The 19,186-nt window shown below is 33.6% G+C and overlaps 2 protein-coding genes across 4 annotated transcripts; one reads left to right on the top strand and one right to left on the bottom strand.

The window, feature by feature from the left end:
* The first annotated feature begins 4,966 nt into the window (after nucleotides 1–4,966).
* LOC140753180 (tissue alpha-L-fucosidase-like) lies at nucleotides 4,967–11,375 on the top strand. Of its 3 annotated transcripts, none has more exons than XM_073087607.1 (7): nucleotides 4,967–5,371; nucleotides 6,085–6,342; nucleotides 7,052–7,190; nucleotides 7,414–7,880; nucleotides 8,043–8,183; nucleotides 9,955–10,316; nucleotides 11,210–11,375. In XM_073087607.1, the coding sequence occupies exons 1-7, from the start codon at nucleotides 5,341–5,343 to the stop codon at nucleotides 11,303–11,305; spliced, it is 1,494 nt and encodes a 497-aa protein (XP_072943708.1). In that variant the 5' UTR covers nucleotides 4,967–5,340; the 3' UTR covers nucleotides 11,306–11,375. The 3 variants fall into 3 exon arrangements, with proteins under 3 accessions (XP_072943708.1, XP_072943709.1, XP_072943710.1); XM_073087608.1 differs by having other exon boundaries at nucleotides 4,968–5,371; nucleotides 6,093–6,342; XM_073087609.1 differs by having other exon boundaries at nucleotides 4,968–5,316; nucleotides 6,093–6,342.
* A 191-nt stretch (nucleotides 11,376–11,566) lies between these two features.
* LOC140753179 (alpha-L-fucosidase-like) lies at nucleotides 11,567–17,646 on the bottom strand. The gene is made up of 7 exons (XM_073087606.1): nucleotides 17,483–17,646; nucleotides 14,840–15,224; nucleotides 14,129–14,267; nucleotides 13,398–13,864; nucleotides 12,908–13,048; nucleotides 12,117–12,478; nucleotides 11,567–11,682 (listed from the first exon to the last, which is right to left on the bottom strand). The coding sequence occupies exons 2-7, from the start codon at nucleotides 15,219–15,221 to the stop codon at nucleotides 11,587–11,589; spliced, it is 1,587 nt and encodes a 528-aa protein (XP_072943707.1). The 5' UTR covers nucleotides 15,222–15,224; nucleotides 17,483–17,646; the 3' UTR covers nucleotides 11,567–11,586.
* Between the last annotated feature and the right edge of the window lie 1,540 nt (nucleotides 17,647–19,186).

Raw genomic sequence — 19,186 nt, forward strand, 5'->3', positions numbered from 1 at the left:
ACAATAGTTTATAGAGTTGCTGCGTAAATGAAGTCGTCGTTAGCCTTATCTTATAATTAATATAATAAAAATGCTTACCCTAATTTAAACATGGATTTAAAACGACGGGAATTGATTATTTCTGTAATCGTTCTATTTCTATTTATGTATCATAAAATATTGTAGTCAAAAAGTTTGTATGTACGTAAAATAGGAGCTTGGAAATACAATAAATAACGAAATTATAACGTCTAGAACAATTAAGGAGTTAGCGTTGCAAGATGTATTTTTATAAAATTAAGCTTTTCGCGGTAAACTTAAATATACATTCCCAATAAAATTACCGATGGCAACTACTTTTTTGAATGCCACGAATTAACTTTTCTGATGCCTTTATGTAACAATATATAATATTAAAGTTACTAATAAACAAATATGTAGCCATATTAGTTATAAGCAGCAAACAATATTAATCCTAAGTTTCAATGTCATTTGCTAATAACACAACCAAGTTATATATGTATAGAAGGAATTTAACTAACAAAGATTAGTTATTAAGATGTTTTAAGTTTATTTTAAGCTTAGACCGACTACTAGGATATGCATATGCACGATAAACGCAAAAATGTGCTTATGTCCCCTTATTCATCAACATAATATGTTGCCACACGTATTTCCCTAGTGATCATATATAACTCTGTATATCATGTGCTACAGTATTGGAGTATTTCCTAAAAATAATGTTTGCAACTGAAAGTAATTGAACACGAATATTTTAAGCAATACATACATTTTAAACTACCCTGCTGATAGAGTGGCTAATAGTTAGAACGCCCGCTGTATGAAAATAAAATTTATTAGGCAATTGAAAAATGTATCTTTAATAGCATAATTTCGTTTTAACAAATAGTTTTTTGTTTATATTAATAATGTTAAAATTAGTAATATTGTCCTAGTATCAAATGATTGTTTAATAATATTGAACGAATGATGTTGTAACGGCATCCAAAAAACAGTGTGGTTGATCTAAACTGTTATTTTGTTCAAAATAGCATTCTCAAGTAGGATTGGGTGTGTATTATTTGTCAATTGAACTATTTCACTATTTAAAAAAAAAACTGTTTATTTCCCTATTTCTAACTGGCAACTTGTAAAAAAAATCACTCGTTTTTAAAATACATGCTTTTATTCGATCATTGTCTGATAATTATGTCGTAAAATTCGAATGTTTCAAAATGCACTATGTTTATTGCACTGATCGCTGCAATACAAATAAAGCAATATATTTTTCTATAAGCTAATTAATCAAAGAAGTGTATATATTATTATCTTTTATTTTTGTCTGCTTACAATTTAGCCCTTAGGTTAGACGTTACAACGAATTTTAAATAAAAGTGCATGTATATATGCACTCTTAATAAACACTAAATATAGTGAAGTTAAGCAACGTGAGCGCGGTTAGGAATTGGATGGATAACCGCTAGTGGAATAACTGTTTGCTCACTTATGTGCTTTGGAAGGTACGTTGAGCTGTTGACCCTAGTTGGATAGCAGCCTTTAAACCTTCCTGGAGGCCTTATGGGCGGTTTAAAAACATCCAACGCAAGTAATCCGTATCTTGTTCCTCCTATCGGAACCTTCCTAACTTACCTTTCCCCAGTTTTACAAGATCTGTGTCCAAGTTCAAGTTTGGCACACAACCTGTTATATAATAAATAAATAAATAAATACAGTCGATACAAATTAAGCGTACGATAAATAAGCAATACAAAATTAGACAATACACTCTAAACGTATGTGTAGCTTATTAGTATAATTATCGTAATCATATCATAAATAAAGTTATAACATACCGTAACTCATACATAGGTACTTACGTTTTTTGCGTACAAGCGTACTTATAGTTCATTTTATGATATTATGGCCATGCTGTTAAAATAAAGCGTTAGTTTCCTAAATTTTTTCTACACCACACTATTTGGATGGAATTTGTTATTCTTGTAACTAAGATTGGTCTTATATATAAAATTCTCGTGTCACAATGTTAGTTACCGTACTCCTCCGAAATGGCTTTACCGATTTTCATCAAATTTCATATGCATATTCAGTAGGTCTGAGAATCGGCTACTATCTATTTTTTATACCCCCAAGTGATAAGGGCTGTTCACCCTTAACATTTCTTTATTTATATAGCAACACAACGTTTGCCGGGTCAGCTACTATTATTATAACTAGTATGTATGAGTTACGGTGAATTGTGCTTCGAACTGTTTTACCTAGCTGAAATATAATAATGTTTAAAGCATGTTTGTCGAGGTGTATTTGCACAAGTAAAATAAGTATTTCCATATTAAAAATGTACCCACATTAAAATTTTGTTAATAGCTTAAGATTTCTGTGCTTGTGTCAATCATAATTTTATTTTTCAATATCGGTAAACTATTTAATTTATATATTAAGGTAAAAAGTAATTTTAATGTTGCAACGATTTAAATTATGGTGTGGTGTCATCCAGAAATAGTTCCACTTCTTTCTTCAGTTGATATTACAATCTCCCTGTTATAATAAGTTATTCCTCTACTTCTGTCACCAACTCGTATTGTACAGCCAATCACGGTGACTAGGATAAAATCTCTCTGAAAGAAGTTTGTGATTATCAGTGAACATAATGTAAGGGCTTGGATAAAGATCTTTTACAAAAGTACCTCCTGATTCTGCCAAAACCATTTACTTATTTAATGGTTACCGCGTCGGACAAAAAGGAGTAAGGCTGAGCCTCTAAACTTTGTAAATCAGCAATTGTGAATGAATCGTTTCGCTATTCTTATTACTATTTATCATAGATAAGTATAGATATCTCACTACCTTGTAAATGAAAATGGCTTAAACGGCTGACAATTCTGTCAGCCATCTAATGGCTTTCATGGTGTAATTTAGGCAAAACAATACCGACGCATTTAAGTGGTGCAAAAAAATCTAAGAAAAGTGCGGAAACATCGTTTCGTAAATGATCTAAAAACGACATTTTTCTAACACGATAATAGATGACAGTGACAATTTCAATCGTCAAAACTGGTTACATTTTCTTGTTAGGAGTGAGTAATCTTTACTAATCTATGCTATTTATATTAAACGTATGAACAAAAAATCTTCGGTCTGAGGTTAATGATTTATGTTCAATATAATTAGTACTCCAGATTTCCTTTAGTTAATATGATACCATTTTGTAGCTTGATGGAGGAAAAAGTCAGTTACTGTTATTTCCAGTTAAGTATGTTTGTATGGTCTTTAAAATTAGTCACAGTTAAGAACCATGGTAAAATATGATGCGGCAAATTGATTTATACTTGAACCTATAATACATACCACTGTTTTATGAAATTGTGTATACTTAACCAAAATGTATAATGTATATGTACCTACTAACAATAGTGTATATAATTTGCGGCTAAATATTTTTATGTATATTTTTACGGCTCGCAATATAATAGTAAGCAAAAATATAGTTATGCAATCATACCATGGTATATTATTATACAATACCACATTGACCTTAATCCTCTTAAAGCATTATTTTATTCTACGTAATTCTATTTATGTCAGGCTATTTTCTTATGCCATTTTTGAAGTAAAATTTCTTTACCTACGCTTGACTTGGGGAGTAAGTTGGATGCGTGACGAGAGCGTTACGAAAAGTGCGATCGTGTGAGGCGAACGGAAGCTGACAGGGAGATATAAGTGAAGATAGAAAGAGAGGCTTCGTTTCATATATTACTTTAAGGTCAAAAGAGAACGAGCACGCATTTTCTTTCTCTTTTAGCCAGTTACGTTTCATATACTTGCTGCATTTGTTCGTGGTATCTCTAAACTCTGCAGCGACCTTAATATGCGACTCCACATCATAACGACACTTTGCATTTCACTAATAGTTATAAAATTCATGCTAATTAAGTTTATCTGAGAACTAAATTACGATTACCTATTTAAGCAATTATGCTTACCTACTGCAAATTGCATAATAAAATAGCATGATAACATTTAACAAAAATAGCATATTACTGTACTCTGTTAAACATTAGTAGGTCATCGTTGGTGATAGTATACGAATATATTAGCATAGTTTTCACAAAATCAACAGCGAACTAAGTTACTGAAAAATCAAATGTGTTTCGTATAGATACATATGTAACTTATTTTCTGAATGTACGAGTATCAATAAACTTTCCACGAACGACATACCTAATCACGGCTTATTAATTTATTATATAGCATTTTTTCGTTTAAAATAAGTTATGTCTGTGAGGTTACTAAGATAATGTAACTTGGTTATGAAATAAATATTTGTTCGACGTTGTTCGATCGTTTTATTGATTTTTTAAAAAACACTTAACTCGGTTGAATCGTTCAAAAAATTACCCTTGACAATCTGGTGATAACTGACTACCGAAACCAAAGTCTCAGCAAACTCTAACTACCTAGAGTTAAATTACCTTAATTATTTGAAATATCTATCCCTAAAAAATATTTTAAAATTGTTTTTATGAATGTACTTCATTAAAATATATCACTTATGTTAATCGTCCTAATGCGTAGTCTGAATTTTATTTATTTATTTATTTAATTATTACAAAATCCACAGCTCTTAAAAACATAAAATTAATTAGAAAAGTCCTTTTTACGCCTGTTTTAAGAATTCAGTAGGTACATTTATCGTACCGTACTTTGGGAATACCTCAGAAACTACATCTGCTTTTTTGTATAACGAATTGGGTATTTCCTGCAACCTTAACAAAATATGAATGGAAATCGTAAAACTATGCGGAATGCATAGGCGTTACTATGCGGAAATCCACGCTATAAAGTTCGAAGAAAATTTGCAGCAATCCGTAAACCAGTTATTATATATTTTAATACGTGCATTGTGCACCGCCCACCTTCAGCACAACACACGTATTATAAAAATATGTCCTACCTTACATAGTACCAACTACCAACACGTGTTTGAACCACGGAAGCAGCAGTAGTAAGCTGGCTAAGGTTAATCGGTGTTGCGAGGTCATTATATTCTAAGTTTATCGTTAAACAAAGTTTAATTACCCCGAGCATTCTCGGGTAACTATCAGTTACATAATATCGATTTTGCGATGAGCAAAATCTTGTTATAACTTATTTAAATGCGTTGTCTTGCGTTGGTTGACCCATCCTTTTAGGTTCACTACTTAGTTAGTTAGTTGTAAACAAGACGCGATGAAGAGCTGACATGTTATTATTAAATCGGCTTAATAATTAAGGAGAAACAAATATATATTATTAATGCAGTGAATGAAGTGAAGTGAAGTAAGTTAAACTATAGATAATTCTATGAACCCAATATATGTAAGCACCTATTACGGTAAGTGATATTTTCCTAATCATACCTTTATTATTTTTTCTTAATCATCTTTTAAAACCTGTCTGGTGTATATTCGAATGTGAGCTCATAACATTATTTTCATCTTAAAAGTTTTCCTTATGAATCGTTCATGCTTACATTTACCAGTCTAATATTATAATTATATCTGATAACTTATTTTATTGAATGCGGATAGCGTCGTCGATATAATAAATTTTATTGTCGTAATAAAATTGGCGTATTACTAGATACTAATTAAATCATCTTAATTATAAAATTATAATAAGAGTTTATTTTCTGAGTGGACTGCATATGTCAATAGCATTCACACTTTTAGCATATCTACAAAGAGCTATTATTTTAATGGTCGTCGACTCATTACTATCCCACTGTTTCACGGGTCTACTCCTAAAATAAATAGGGCTTAAGACATAGACGGCTATAGTTAACCACAATGGCCAAATGCGGACTGGTAGACTCCTCTCATCTCAATTTTATTTAAAAATTCTCGTGCGTGTTGACTTTCTCAAAATGTTTTAGCAACTGATACTTAATGTTAATATCTAAGATCTAGATAATCTAATAGAGGTATTTTTCATTATTAAAGTTTGAAATATGTAAATCGTTAATCGGAGCTGATTTCATTTGATACTTAAGTACGTATTGTAACCTTATAAAAAGAACACTACCGCCAATAATTATCCGATTATTAAAATTGCAGGAAATGAAAATACCGACGCTTCTAGTCTTGATATGTTGCATATACGCGAAGAGAACTCCACGTGGTGTGGTCGACAACACACTTCATATAGTTAATGACACGGAACATCGGTATTTGCCCGATTGGAGCGACTTGGACAGCCGGCCGCTGCCTGAATGGTATGATCGCGCCAAGGTTGGCATCTTCGTCCACTGGGGAGTGTACTCCGTGCCAGGATACGGCTCTGAGTGGTTTTGGAATCATTGGATCGGTGAGTGTTCGTATACCAAGTGTGTTGTGATAAGGAACTTGCAAACCACCTGATAAGTGCTCACTTTTTAATTCATAGCTTCGTTATATTCTCTGTTGGGGTTCAAAACACTGACGTAAAAACGAAAACACGAAGGGGCAGACCGAAAGCAGAAATCTGCTTAATTTTATTTGGCTGGCCGGGAACTAAACACTGGCATTACTTCTGCCTACACACAAGAGTTAACATTTTAAATATCCTGTTCAGTTAACCGCGGTTTCTAGTAAATTTCAGTCGGTATTTCCATTGGTTATTCATAAGAAGTTTACTTATAAGTACTTAAATGTTTTGTACCTAACTGTTTTTCTTTATAATATAGAAGTAGCAGACGAGCATGCAGTCCACCTGATGGTAAGTTGCTACTGCCGCCTTTAGACATCTTTAATCACCCTCAGATAGGATTAAATATTCCTATCTGATTTTTAAATATCCTACCACAGATGCGTCGTTACCCCTGAGGACTAAGCTGGAACCCCTCGGAAAAGTGTCTCACTTACCACTCCTTCAAACCAGATCACGGCAGCGTTTAACACTGCTGTTATGCGGCGGCACCACCGCCACAGTCGAACCACAAAGGGTTCTACTACCCTCAAACTTCTAACTATCTATTTTTCTAGATAATTTCTACGAAATACATGATTGACAATCTTAACCCATAATGTTTTTCCAGGAGGAGATAAGAATATTAAGGATTTTATGAAAAATAACTATCCTCCATGGTTCACGTACCAAGAGTTTGCTCCTATGTTTAAGGCTGAATTCTTCGATCCTGACTTTTGGGCAGCATTGTTTGAAAAAGCAGGCGCTAAGTAATATTTTTGTTTTTTCTATCGGCTTTACGAGTGTCCTTTTGCGGTTTATCTTGTATATTGCTTAAGAATGATAGACTTTATGTTAACATACATTAACTGTTTAAATGGATACAGTCATTTATCATATAGGTACCTATCTACCTAATATAATTTCCTTAGAAATTTGGATCATTATGTACCTACTTACTTACGAGTAGTTTGATTGCAATCTTTCTTTTAGATACGTCGTCCTCACTACCAAACACCACGACGGTTACACTTTATATCCATCAAGACGCTCTTTTAGTTGGAACGCACTAGAAGTCGGTCCGAAGCGAGATTTAGTCAGGGAACTCGCTACATCCATCCGGAAAAGAAATATGAAATTTGGCATCTATCATTCCTTGTATGAATGGTTCAATCCAATGTATTTGGAAGACAAAGGAGCCGACTTTACTACCCAAATTTATCCCAAGGGAAAACTGTGGCCGGATATAAAACAGCTGATCAACGATTACAAGCCGTCAGTGCTATGGGCGGACGGCGACTGGGATGCTACGGATAAGTACTGGAATTCCACAGAACTGCTGGCTTGGTTGTACAACGATAGTCCAGTAAAAGATGAAATAGTCGTCAACGATAGATGGGGCATCGGGTCTTATTGCCACCATGGAGACTTCTTCAATTGCGCGGATGCTTATAACCCTGGTAATAAAATTTCATATACCTATATTTCTTAGCCAGGTAGTATCTTAAATATTATCATAATCGTTTTTGATAATGCCCAGGTTGCTATTTAATTATTAAATTAATTAATAGATACAAAATTAACGATTAAACTAATTGTATACCACTTAATTTTATTTTTAGGTGAACTTCAAAACCACAAATGGGAAAACGCTTTTCCTCTTGACTCAAAGGCCTGGGGATACAGGAGAAACATAGCAATATTTGATATATTGAGTATCAACCGACTAATCAAAGAAGTTGTGACTACAGTCAGCTGTGGGGGTATTTATTTAAGTTATAATTACATTACTTATATAAGTTATAAGAAGAGTTATAAGTATATTATTTATATGAGTGAGGGTATTAAAACTTTTATGACAATTCATGGACACTTAAATGACTGGATTTATTTGTTTGACCACAATGATGACACAGATGTTTTGTTACTTTTGTGAACTTGTGTAAAGGAGATGTTTCAAAATGTATGGGCTCCCGGCCACCTTTTGTACACTATACTAAAAACTAAGAAAACTTGCAAAGAACAATTCGTAGGGGTTCATTTTCTTCAAATCATGTTCGTTTAATTGTTAAAAAACAATAATTTACACTTAAACTTGCAACATAACAGTGGAAAAACATCATGGCGGTAATGATTACCGTAATAATGTCATCTGTCATTCTATTTTAACTTACTATATACATTATATACTTTTTAATATATTTTTTACGCGAATGGGCGTAGATATATAAATATTGTATTGTATGTATTGAGAAACAATGCCTATATTTGATAAACATTAATTATATTTACTTTCATAAATCTTGACTTAAAACAAACATACCAAAATATGTACTTCTATACCAATTTATTTTAGTTAAAACATTTAAGTGTGTAAATAAAACAACTTTAAGTACACATTTGGTAATATTTTACTTATTCTTCACTTAGATACATTATTTATTCATTTTCAAAATCTTCCCTTATCAATATTTTCATCCAATCATGTAGCAGGTTCTGTAATATCCTGTGACGAGCTCAGCCCAAACATCAAACAATGGTCATAATGTGAGCGCAACTACCTACGAGTACGTTTCGTTGCCCAGCGATACAGTTGCAATAATAACTGATTATTTTGTCATCCCAAGAATGTCCTTGTCTTGCTATTGTAATTATCTAAAAGAAGAGAAATGTAAAAAGATTAGCTTCTCTAGTTTAAAATTATTAACGATTATTTCAACCTGATGATATCGAATCCTTGTCAACACAATCCACAGCGATCGCACGAAAATGACAAGAGTCCATAAAACATAAGCTGGATAAACAAGTAAGGTAGAATCAGTCCAAAATCGTAAGCAGCACAGCGCAGAAACATATTCAGGATTAAAATGGAATCTTCTCATCAGTACATATTTATTCAACGTTTACATTGGAGTCCACTATTATATTATTATAATACGTATATATCCACTTTTACACATATCAAATTGATAACTTCTTCTTTTTTAATTTGACATGTCACTTACATCTATAAAACCAGATACTATTTAAATGGTGGTTTTGTTATAATTATTATAAATAATTAATTAAATTCAGAAATAATGACAGGATACCCAAAACAAAAGCCAGGTTGTAAAGTACTAAGGTAACAATAACTTTACGACAAAAACAGCGAAATACTGAATTACCGACATCCAAAGAGTATAATAACCTATGTGTGGGGTACACAACACATAGGTTCCAGACCGACATCGACAGTTTTGAAAACTTGACATTGACAGTATTCCGCCATATTTAATATTTCAATGAGGAATGCTTATTTTAAATATTTTTAAACAGGAATACTTCAAGTTATCAAAATATATGTGTATTTTTCTTCAATTATACAAATTATTCGTGTTTTTTAGATATAGTGTACATGAGATGGCCGAAAATGAAACATCTCCTTTGTGCGTCTCATATAAATGGGGCTGCCTTATGATAAAATCAAATTCATTACTATTTAAGCCAAAGTAGGTAGGTACATATTTTTTTAGCCTTTTTTATGCATTACAGGCAACGTTTTAATCAACGTGGGCCCTACTAAAGAAGGTACAATAGCGCCCATATTTCAAGAGAGACTAGTTTCCTTGGGCGACTGGCTCAGTGTCAACGGGGAAGCTATATACGGAACATCTCCATGGTTTTATCAGAATGACTCGGAAAATCACGACGTATGGTATACATGCACCAAGACTCGGTATGACGACGTTCACCCAACAGCAGTTCCTCGAAGAAACGATGTTGTTACAGCGATATACGCGATGTTCCTTAAATGGCCTTCAGATAATGTCCTTAAAGTAAGAGACCTCTGGTCTTATCTACAAAGAGGCAATTACCAAATACAACTGATGGGCAACAATGACACATACTTAAAAGTAAGTAATTTAGGTTAAGTACATACTTGAATAGTTAGTAATGTCTCATAGTCATGTTTATTGACATTTTCAAATGACCCACTTAGTTTAAGTGGACCCTTTTTTGTAATAACACACTATTACCTCTCAACTTTTAAATGGTTTAAAAGTAATGCCGACCCATATTTTGTTTCGTTCACTGACTTATGAACTTTATAATTCGGATTAGTAAATCTTGGCACTGACGAATGAAAACCTCCCTTAATAAGGACATTCCGTAGTAACTGCGTTTTGCATGTAGAAGACCTCAACAAATTGCCAACTTTATATAGTATGGGAAGGTGGTGTTAATCTCTCTCCAATGTATTCAGATCAAACGTACCTATGGTTAGCTGCTAATTATGAGCGAGCGTTACGCAGTTTCCTGCTATTATTATAGGAAAATACGATGTCATATACAACTTTTGTAAACATCGAAAACCACAATACACCACTACGCTATGCAAAGTCAAGTATTGAAAACGAGTATGCGGTCCAACTAATGGTAAGTGGCCACTGCCTCTCACAGACATCTGTAATCAACTCCAAATAAGATTAGATTCCTGAAGTCGGCCACAGATTCGCTAGTCGAATCACAAAAGTATGTCCCTTACCACACAACTCAAACCAGAACACAGCAGCGCCTACCATTGCTGTTATAAGGCAGAAATAGCTGTAGCTGTGATGCCGCCGAAAGCGAACCACAGAACGATCTGCCACCTTCATCTGTATACGATTTGGGTCATTATATATGTATCAAACTATAGGTACGTTTGTTTGTGAACTTGCTGTTAATATTGTGGAAGGAGGAAATTATATCTATTGGTACCTTTCACTCATTCTTATCTAGTTAACACGAAATACCTTTATTTCAGTGGACGTATTCCAATGGCCTTATTAGTATCCAGCTGCCTGATAGATCGACGACGAAATCACAACATGCATGGGCGTTGAAACTCTTTACTAACTAGCAAGCTGGTAGTGACTTTATTAAACTGATTGTACAATAATAAACAAAAATATGAATAATTATAAAATTGATTAGTTGTGTCTTTTTTATTAACCCCCTAGGCACGGTTCTGGGCGGAACCATAAAGCTACACGCCTTAAAAACTTTATGCCACAAAAAGGATGAGAAATAGAATATTTAATTTCCGAAATATGTCCACGAAACATTGTATTATAGGATTATTTGTAAAATACAAAATCGGTTAATAAAATGAAACAAATACTTAATTACAAAATTTATATTTTATTTACGCACAAATCGCAATGCCCAGGCGTGCCTCGACGAAACTGTATTTCTATCGGGAAGATGAATGTAAGCTATCCCTCTGTTAATTCTCCACTGAAACAAAACAAAAATGTAGTTTTAAATTAAGTACCCTAAAATTTAAATTTCCTTATACTCCTTTTAGTAGCTACACTTCATTTCTGTGATATGAAATTGTCTTATTTAAGCGAAATAGTTTTAGTAGTGAAATTTTAAACCGTTTAAATTTAACCGCTCGTCGTCAACCCTGTACTTTCCCAATGTTGGGTACGAATCTAGTTTCGACTTGAGAGGGGTTGCTGAAGTAATCTTATGCCTACTACTACTTGAAGCGGTATTTCTTCGATCAGGAAGCTGTATTCAACGAATCCGGCACTCCTATTCAACAGTTCGTGAAAACCTACGTATTCACCTTTTCGGAAAATTTATTCTCGCTTAATTGTCACAGTTTCCTTATTCTTACATTACACGCAATCCCCAGAGTGTAAGCGCATAAAAATAAAACTTACGTTTAAGGAAGGCCCGTTAACGCCAAGCATTTGAATTTGGTAAGTTCCAGCGTGGAGGGAGTTTGCCACGTTCTCTAGTTTCAGTACATCATCTGCTGGCCATCGCAGCAGTATCGCGTATATAACCGGCACATCATTAGCATTTTGTGGAGGGGATGTTGGGTGTAATCCATCATACTCAGTCTTCTTGCAGGTGTACCAAACATCTGGATTCAAGGTGTCATTCTGGTAGGTCCACGGAGAGGTGTCGTATATTGCCTCTCCGTTGATTGATAACCACAATCCGAGGGTCAGCAGTCGCTCTTGGAATATGGGAGCTATCGTCCCTTCTTTCGTTGGACCAATGTTGATTAAAACGTTTCCTGTAATGATTATTCCCTTTTTAAGTCATTTTTTTTATTATTATTTTAAAGTTATGTGCTTCTTACACAGATGTGTTGTCGGCAATTTTGATGTGTTATTTGTAGACGGACTTTATGTATCCCACTTTTAAAATTAAAATAATAATAAACATTAACCAACTACACAACCAATTACAACTAAAATTATCGCGGAATCGAGACATTTTACTATGTAACGGGTAAACCGCATATCGTGAGTACCGTATTAGTCATTGCCTCGTGTCGAAATCTGTAGTCTACTCGAAACAGTAGAAACAGAAGTCCTATCTGGATTTGATTGCAAATGTGTTACTACCCCTTTGTTAAATACTGACTGTGTGTCATCACACCCTTCCAACCAGAACACAACAGCTTGAAGATTTTTATTGCCCTACAGAAACTGAATATTACCTCCACAACTGACTGTAGTGACAACTTCCTTAATCAGCTGGTTGATGCTCAGTATTTCACTCAAAGCCATGTTCCGTCTGTAGCCCCAAGACTTGGAATCAACAGTAAATGCATTCTCCCACTTGTGATTTTGGAGAGTTCCTGTAACAAGTCAAGCAATTATTAACGTTATATAATGTTGATATACAACAAACAAATGTTGCTGCTTAAGATCTACAATACACAATTATATGAATGCATAAAACAGAAGAGAATAATATAACATTTATCGATATAATATTTAATAGACAAACATTTTCTATGTCCACCATTTCCATTCCACAGAACAAAGACAGGAAGACATTATTGGAACATTCAACGAATACTGAATTTAAATTGGATATTTATTTTAAAAACCTCACTTCTCATCTCTGTTCTTCATCAAGTACCAACTGATTTAACATATATTTTTGGGTGTAATTAAAAATTGGCAATTATCATAAAGTCTTACCAGGATTGTATCTATCAGCACAGTTGTAGAAGTCACCATGATGACACGGTATCCCAATACCCCAGCGGTCATTCACAACTATTTCATCTTTCACCGGACTGTCATTGTAGAGCCAAGCAAGGAGATCTGTCGAGTTCCAGTATGAATCAAAGGCTTCCCAATCCCCATCAGACCATAACACTGACGGCTTGTAGTCATTTACCAGTTGCTGGATATCCGGCCACACTTTAGTCTGAGGGTAGTTGCGTCTTAGAAATAGTGCTTTCTTATCCTCCAAGTATATAGGGTTGTACCACTCATACAGAGAGTGGTAGACTCCAAACTTCATGTCATTGTTCCTCACAGCTTGAGCTAATTCTCCAACAATGTCACGTTTTGGTCCAACATCAACTGAGTTCCAACTAAAGGAACGTCTTGATGGGAACATTGTGAAACCATCATGATGTTTGCTTGTGAGAACTACATACCTAGAAGGGAATGAAGAGTCTTTAGATATTTAAGAGATTGAAACATTATCTAATTATTATTAATTATAATGTGATCTATATTTAGCATATTATGTCATATTAATAATAGCTTTTGCACATTGATTTTATAGAACAGTTCTTTTTAAACAGTTTCAACTAGGTGGATGTCTTACAATATAGTTATAATAAATAATAAATAAATCTCAACATATTATCTAACATCAGTATAACTGACTATCATTATCAGTTTTATAATTCACTTACTTGGCACCTGCTTTAGAAAATAATTCTGCCCAAGCATTAGGATCGAAGAACTCTCCTTTGAACAGAGGAGCAAACTCTTGGTATGTGAATCCTGGGGGGTACGTCTTGTTCATAAAGTCCTCAATGTCTTTGTTGCCACCTGTTTATGACAATTAATCTTTACTAACAGTGTATATAATTGACACAAGTTCGTGTATCGATGAATTATAGCTTAGCCATATAAGTTAGCAGTTTAATGTATATGTTGGATGAATATCATTAGTAATTATACTTAAAAAATAGACCATTAAAATATCAAGTCTATAATATCTCCTATTTTTATAATGTATTGTGATAGATATAAGCGCTAAACAAGCAGACATAATAAAATAACATCTTTGATCAACAATACCAACTAACTACTTTATGTGTATAGTAGAATATATTTAATAATATTCACAGAATTATATACCTATGTTTTGTCTTAACATACAAACATATTCATATTATTACTTATAAAGTATGTTAAGAAAATATTATGTACCTTATAAGAAAATATTTAGAACATATCGAACAATAGACCGTTGCTAATAATCGTATAATTAATGAATTATATGGCTTTTATTCAAAAATCTGTAAAGTCGTAAAAATTCCACTATCGGATGATTAAGTAAATCATTTCTATAGAGACGTTCATAAATAATTATAATGACGGCATGAAGATCTTCTTACCTTCCCAGTTACTCCAGAACCACTCGGAGCCAAACCCTGGCACTGAGTACACCCCCCAATGGAGAAAGATGCCCACCTTAGCCCGGTCATACCACTCCGGAAGCGGCCTAGTGTCCAAGGAGCTCCACTGCGGCGCATACCTCTTGCCCACCGTAGGACTTACGTATTCCGTAACTGTCTCTTCTGTAACTTCATCTTCTAATGTGGGTGATGTTGGAAATACGTTCAATGTCTCACTTTCTATTATTTTATTTAAAAAATCGTCGCTATTGTCATATACCTTTTCGGCGGTTTTGACGGAAAATTGTGTAGTGGAAGTTTTAACTTTTCTTACTTTAGCACTGGTTATGCCCACCAGAACAAAAAGCATCAGCAAATTCATTTTCTGTAAAGTAAGTAATACTTTGAGTACGTTATTTCACTGTTTCTAATACTATTTGAAACAATTCATTCAATGCACATAATGATAAAATGTCATCAATAATATATTTTTCAAATTATTTCACTTCACCGCCTAAACATTCACCTTTTTTAAATGTTTCTTCTATAAATCGCAGACCCAGCTACCAGGTTATTGGCCTTTATTTTTGAGTTAGTATTTTTATAAAAGTATCATCATGTTCTTCTTCAAAAATTTAGACAAATTAGATACAGAAATTTAAACTAGTTAATTTTATAAGTTATAATTTTAATAATATATATTTATGATGATCACGTTTTTAGAATAATTATTGCACGATATGCGTTAACATGTCCTAAATGGAAATGACTTTATTATAGTAATCAGATCTATTATTATATGAAATTGTTTATCAAAGATTACTAAAAAATAATGAAGGAACTACAACGCTCTAATCAAGTGATCAAATTGTATATAGCATACCGTGGAGCATAGAATAGGTCTTAGATATAGGTAAGTGTATTAACCAATCCATTGCGAGCTAACACGAGCGCACAAAATATGTATATTATATTATTAAGTATGTACTGAAATCATGCCATTTTGTGGCTGTTATTGGTGGCGGGTGCTTAAGATATTTCAGGCTTTTGCCTTAATTTATACGTAATAAAAAATATGTTGTGTTACTCAAATATGGCCAACGTTCGCGGAGGAATAAAAATGTGGCCTTATATTCATTTCCCCCAATAAGACTTGGAAAATAACAATAAAAATAATGAATAAGTATTTAAAACAGGGGCTTATTAGGAAAATTACTATTATTGCATTTAAATTTCTCTAATCTTTTTTAAGTAGTTTTACTGGCCTTTTTATTATCTTTTAGCAATGATATAATAACTATATACCTACCTCTAGTTTTTTTATATATATCATTGGTCTTAAGTTATTTTAGGCCCTACATTTCCTATCTCTATTTTTTAAATATTCTTAGTTAATCTTTATCTTTTTATTCGAAAATTTCTTAGTTACACTTTAATAAAAATTGTAAATAGCATCATTGTGAACGATTTACTTTGCTTTAGCATGTTTAATTTACAATAACGAATCTAATCAATTAATGCAAATACGTAAGTGAAGAGCAAAAAACTCGATCACCAATCATCTAGCCGACAAGCGTTACCATTTTTATTATAAAAGCGAATGAGCTGAGCTGAGACACGTTACAAATATAGATCCTTATACTGTGGCTGAGAGCTATATCTGATAGTATGTGGCTACTGCCGCTTATAGAGATCTGTAGTCAGCCCCTGATATAATTATTGAAGTCGGCGACACACAGACTCGTTGCTACTCCTGAGGGACCTGAAGACTTAGTTGGAACGCCTTATTCTGTATTAGTATATCGTAATATCATTAGCACACGCTTTAACCAAGTACACAGAAGCACTTAACACGGTTAAAAGGCAGAAACAGGTGTGACGGTGGAATGTCTGGAATCGCACCACATAGGGTTCAACCAACTTCATGAATGGTGAACCTACCAATGAAACCTACTGGTATTCATGGAGTTTTGCGTACCACGCACTCCCAACATGGTCAAAATCATTCAAGAATATCTTTGACTACCGCGTCTGGTTTATTTATATAGATATTTAGCTGATTAACATGAACCTTCCTACCTACATACTAGTAAAAAAGCGCGGGGTAGTTAAATGTGTTCTACTTTAGGACTACTCGATAATCTTTATTTGCAGACTATTGATATTTGATTCTCAAACCATAAATACCACATTACAAACACAATATCAATCATCGAGGTACGTATCGCGATTTGATCAAGGTGACCTTTATCGGCCGCTTATGGTATTACGTGTCATGTATTTTTTAAGGGCATACCGGTCGCCAAGATTAGGTATTTATAATATCTGCCGTCACACATAAGTATCCGTAGGTAAAAGGTATCCGCTGTATAAATGTCGTGTGAAAATGATCTCATAAGGTAAATTTAAAATAGGAGAAAATCCAAGTCTTCAGAAGTACAACGCGTCTAAAATGGACCGGTGGACTCGTGACTCTTTGGGTCAACTCGATTACAAATATCGATGGACGACACTGACCACAATATCATTGGATTACTTATCCGTTTGCTACTTCATACATAAGTACTAAATAGGTACGTAAAATATGAAAAAACTAGGTACCTAGGTACGCCTACATAGGTATTCAAATTAAATAACTCTTACCTGTAGAATTAAACTGTTATAGGTATATATCTACCTAAACAGTGGTTCAACCATAAGTACTCGCACAAAAAGTTAAGACTTTTTTTAATTCTATTTATGATTTAACAAGTACAACTAACAATCGACACTGAAATGTTATATGGGTAAATTACAAATAAAATATATAATTATTAAACATTGTACATAACAAGCAAACGAGTGATATCGAAAACAATAATATTTATGTTAAACATGTTTATTAGGTAAATATACATATGGCGATGTATAACGGTTGGGATACATTTTCACGAAGTGGTTAGTCTCGAAGTGTGGTAAGATGAACTGTATTTACAGGAGCGTGCCATTTTCAGGCTAGAACAAAATAAGTCCTAACCTGTAATTAGTAAAATAAAATACGGGATAAAAAATCCGTTGCACAATTTAGCTAAGTATGATTCTGATCTAGCGTGCCTATTGCGACCTCTTGTTCAGTCAAACTAGTACCTAGTAGGACAAGGGCTTTTAGATTTACTATAAGACAGAAATATGATGATTAGTAGGATTCTTCTCGTTTCAAAATTGCTACACCAAATCCTTACTCTTTGTATCGTCGCATTTATGTATATATTAGTATGTATGTTAGTCTGTAAGGTATATATGATATGGACCTCTGTATTCAATTATACTTTTGTATCTTTGTCTATATTGTCTGAAATAAATGATTATTTTTATTGATTCCTAATTTTCTTCTCCCTTTTACGGGGTTAATCCTTCAGACACACGGGTTATTCACCAAGTGTATCTGAGTGGTTTATAAAGTGGGTAAGTCAGTCATGTCTGTCGTTTCGTTATCATTATTTGTTAGGAACTTGCGTACTATTCGACAGGTGTTGAGTATGGCGGCTTTTTGCATTGTGTAATATGTTTGAGGTGGAAGGTTAAGGATTTTTAAACTATTTAATAAATGTTTCGGAATTACACCTGTAGTGGAAAGTACCAGAGGCACTATGTAAACTGTCTGTCTTTATTTGTTTAATTACCGCATCTGAAAGGAGTTTATTTCTAAGAATTGCTCGCATTTGTTCGGAAATACGTTGCTCCGTAACTTTTACGTCAGGATAATTAAGTTTAAATCTGTCAAATAGCCGCTTTCTGTATATAGTTTTATCTGTTTCTAATTTAGTAATATAGTAATATGTGCGCATGATAAACAAGTTTACATCATCATTCCATCTCATGCGCACTCTCGGTCTCCCAGCCTTAGTGGACGCGGGTAACAGGGTGTTCCTCTCCCGCGCAACATCTAAGTTGGGTGTTTCTAAATCTCTGACCTCCTCGTCAATTGAAGCTAATGATGGGGTATATGATACTGTGCTCGGGCTATACGGTTCTATTATGTCTGATGTGGCTGGGGAGCTACTTCTATACCTATTTTAAATGATTATTATTATTATTTACCATAAAACTGAAACCATGAGTCAGTGGTTATTTATATGTAACCACAAAAATGTTAAAAGTAATTGAATGAAAGTTCTTAAAAACTTGATACAACCTAGTGTGAACCAGCCTTAACATTTATTTATTATCAGCCAGCAGGAGTTCGTATTTATTTATATGTTGCTGTACTATAAGAATCGAAGATAACAGTGGCTAATGAATACACTGTATTACTATTTGTTAAGGAAAATCAATATTAGGTATACGTATTGTGTAATTTATGTACGA

This window comes from Epargyreus clarus, unplaced genomic scaffold (genome assembly GCF_041222505.1).
Source record: "Epargyreus clarus isolate Ecla_fem2 unplaced genomic scaffold, WU_Ecla_fem_2.2 ptg000026l, whole genome shotgun sequence".
Taxonomy (NCBI): domain Eukaryota; kingdom Metazoa; phylum Arthropoda; class Insecta; order Lepidoptera; family Hesperiidae; genus Epargyreus; species Epargyreus clarus.

Excerpts from the sequence above, each read along its gene's own strand:
- LOC140753180 (XM_073087607.1), top strand. The coding sequence starts at position 5,341 with ATGAACCCAATATATGTAAGCACCTATTACG. Across the intron at positions 7,191-7,413 it reads TTTGAAAAAGCAGGCGCTAA|ATACGTCGTCCTCACTACCA; the intron begins GTAATATTTTTG and ends TCTTTCTTTTAG. Across the intron at positions 7,881-8,042 it reads CGCGGATGCTTATAACCCTG|GTGAACTTCAAAACCACAAA; the intron begins GTAATAAAATTT and ends TTTTATTTTTAG.
- LOC140753179 (XM_073087606.1), bottom strand. The coding sequence starts at position 15,221 with ATGAATTTGCTGATGCTTTTTGTTCTGGTGGGCATAACCAGTGCTAAA. Across the intron at positions 14,268-14,839 it reads GTTCTGGAGTAACTGGGAAG|GTGGCAACAAAGACATTGAG; the intron begins GTAAGAAGATCT and ends TGTCATAAACAG. Across the intron at positions 11,683-12,116 it reads TTAACGGGCCTTCCTTAAAC|TGGAGAATTAACAGAGGGAT; the intron begins GTAAGTTTTATT and ends GTTTTGTTTCAG.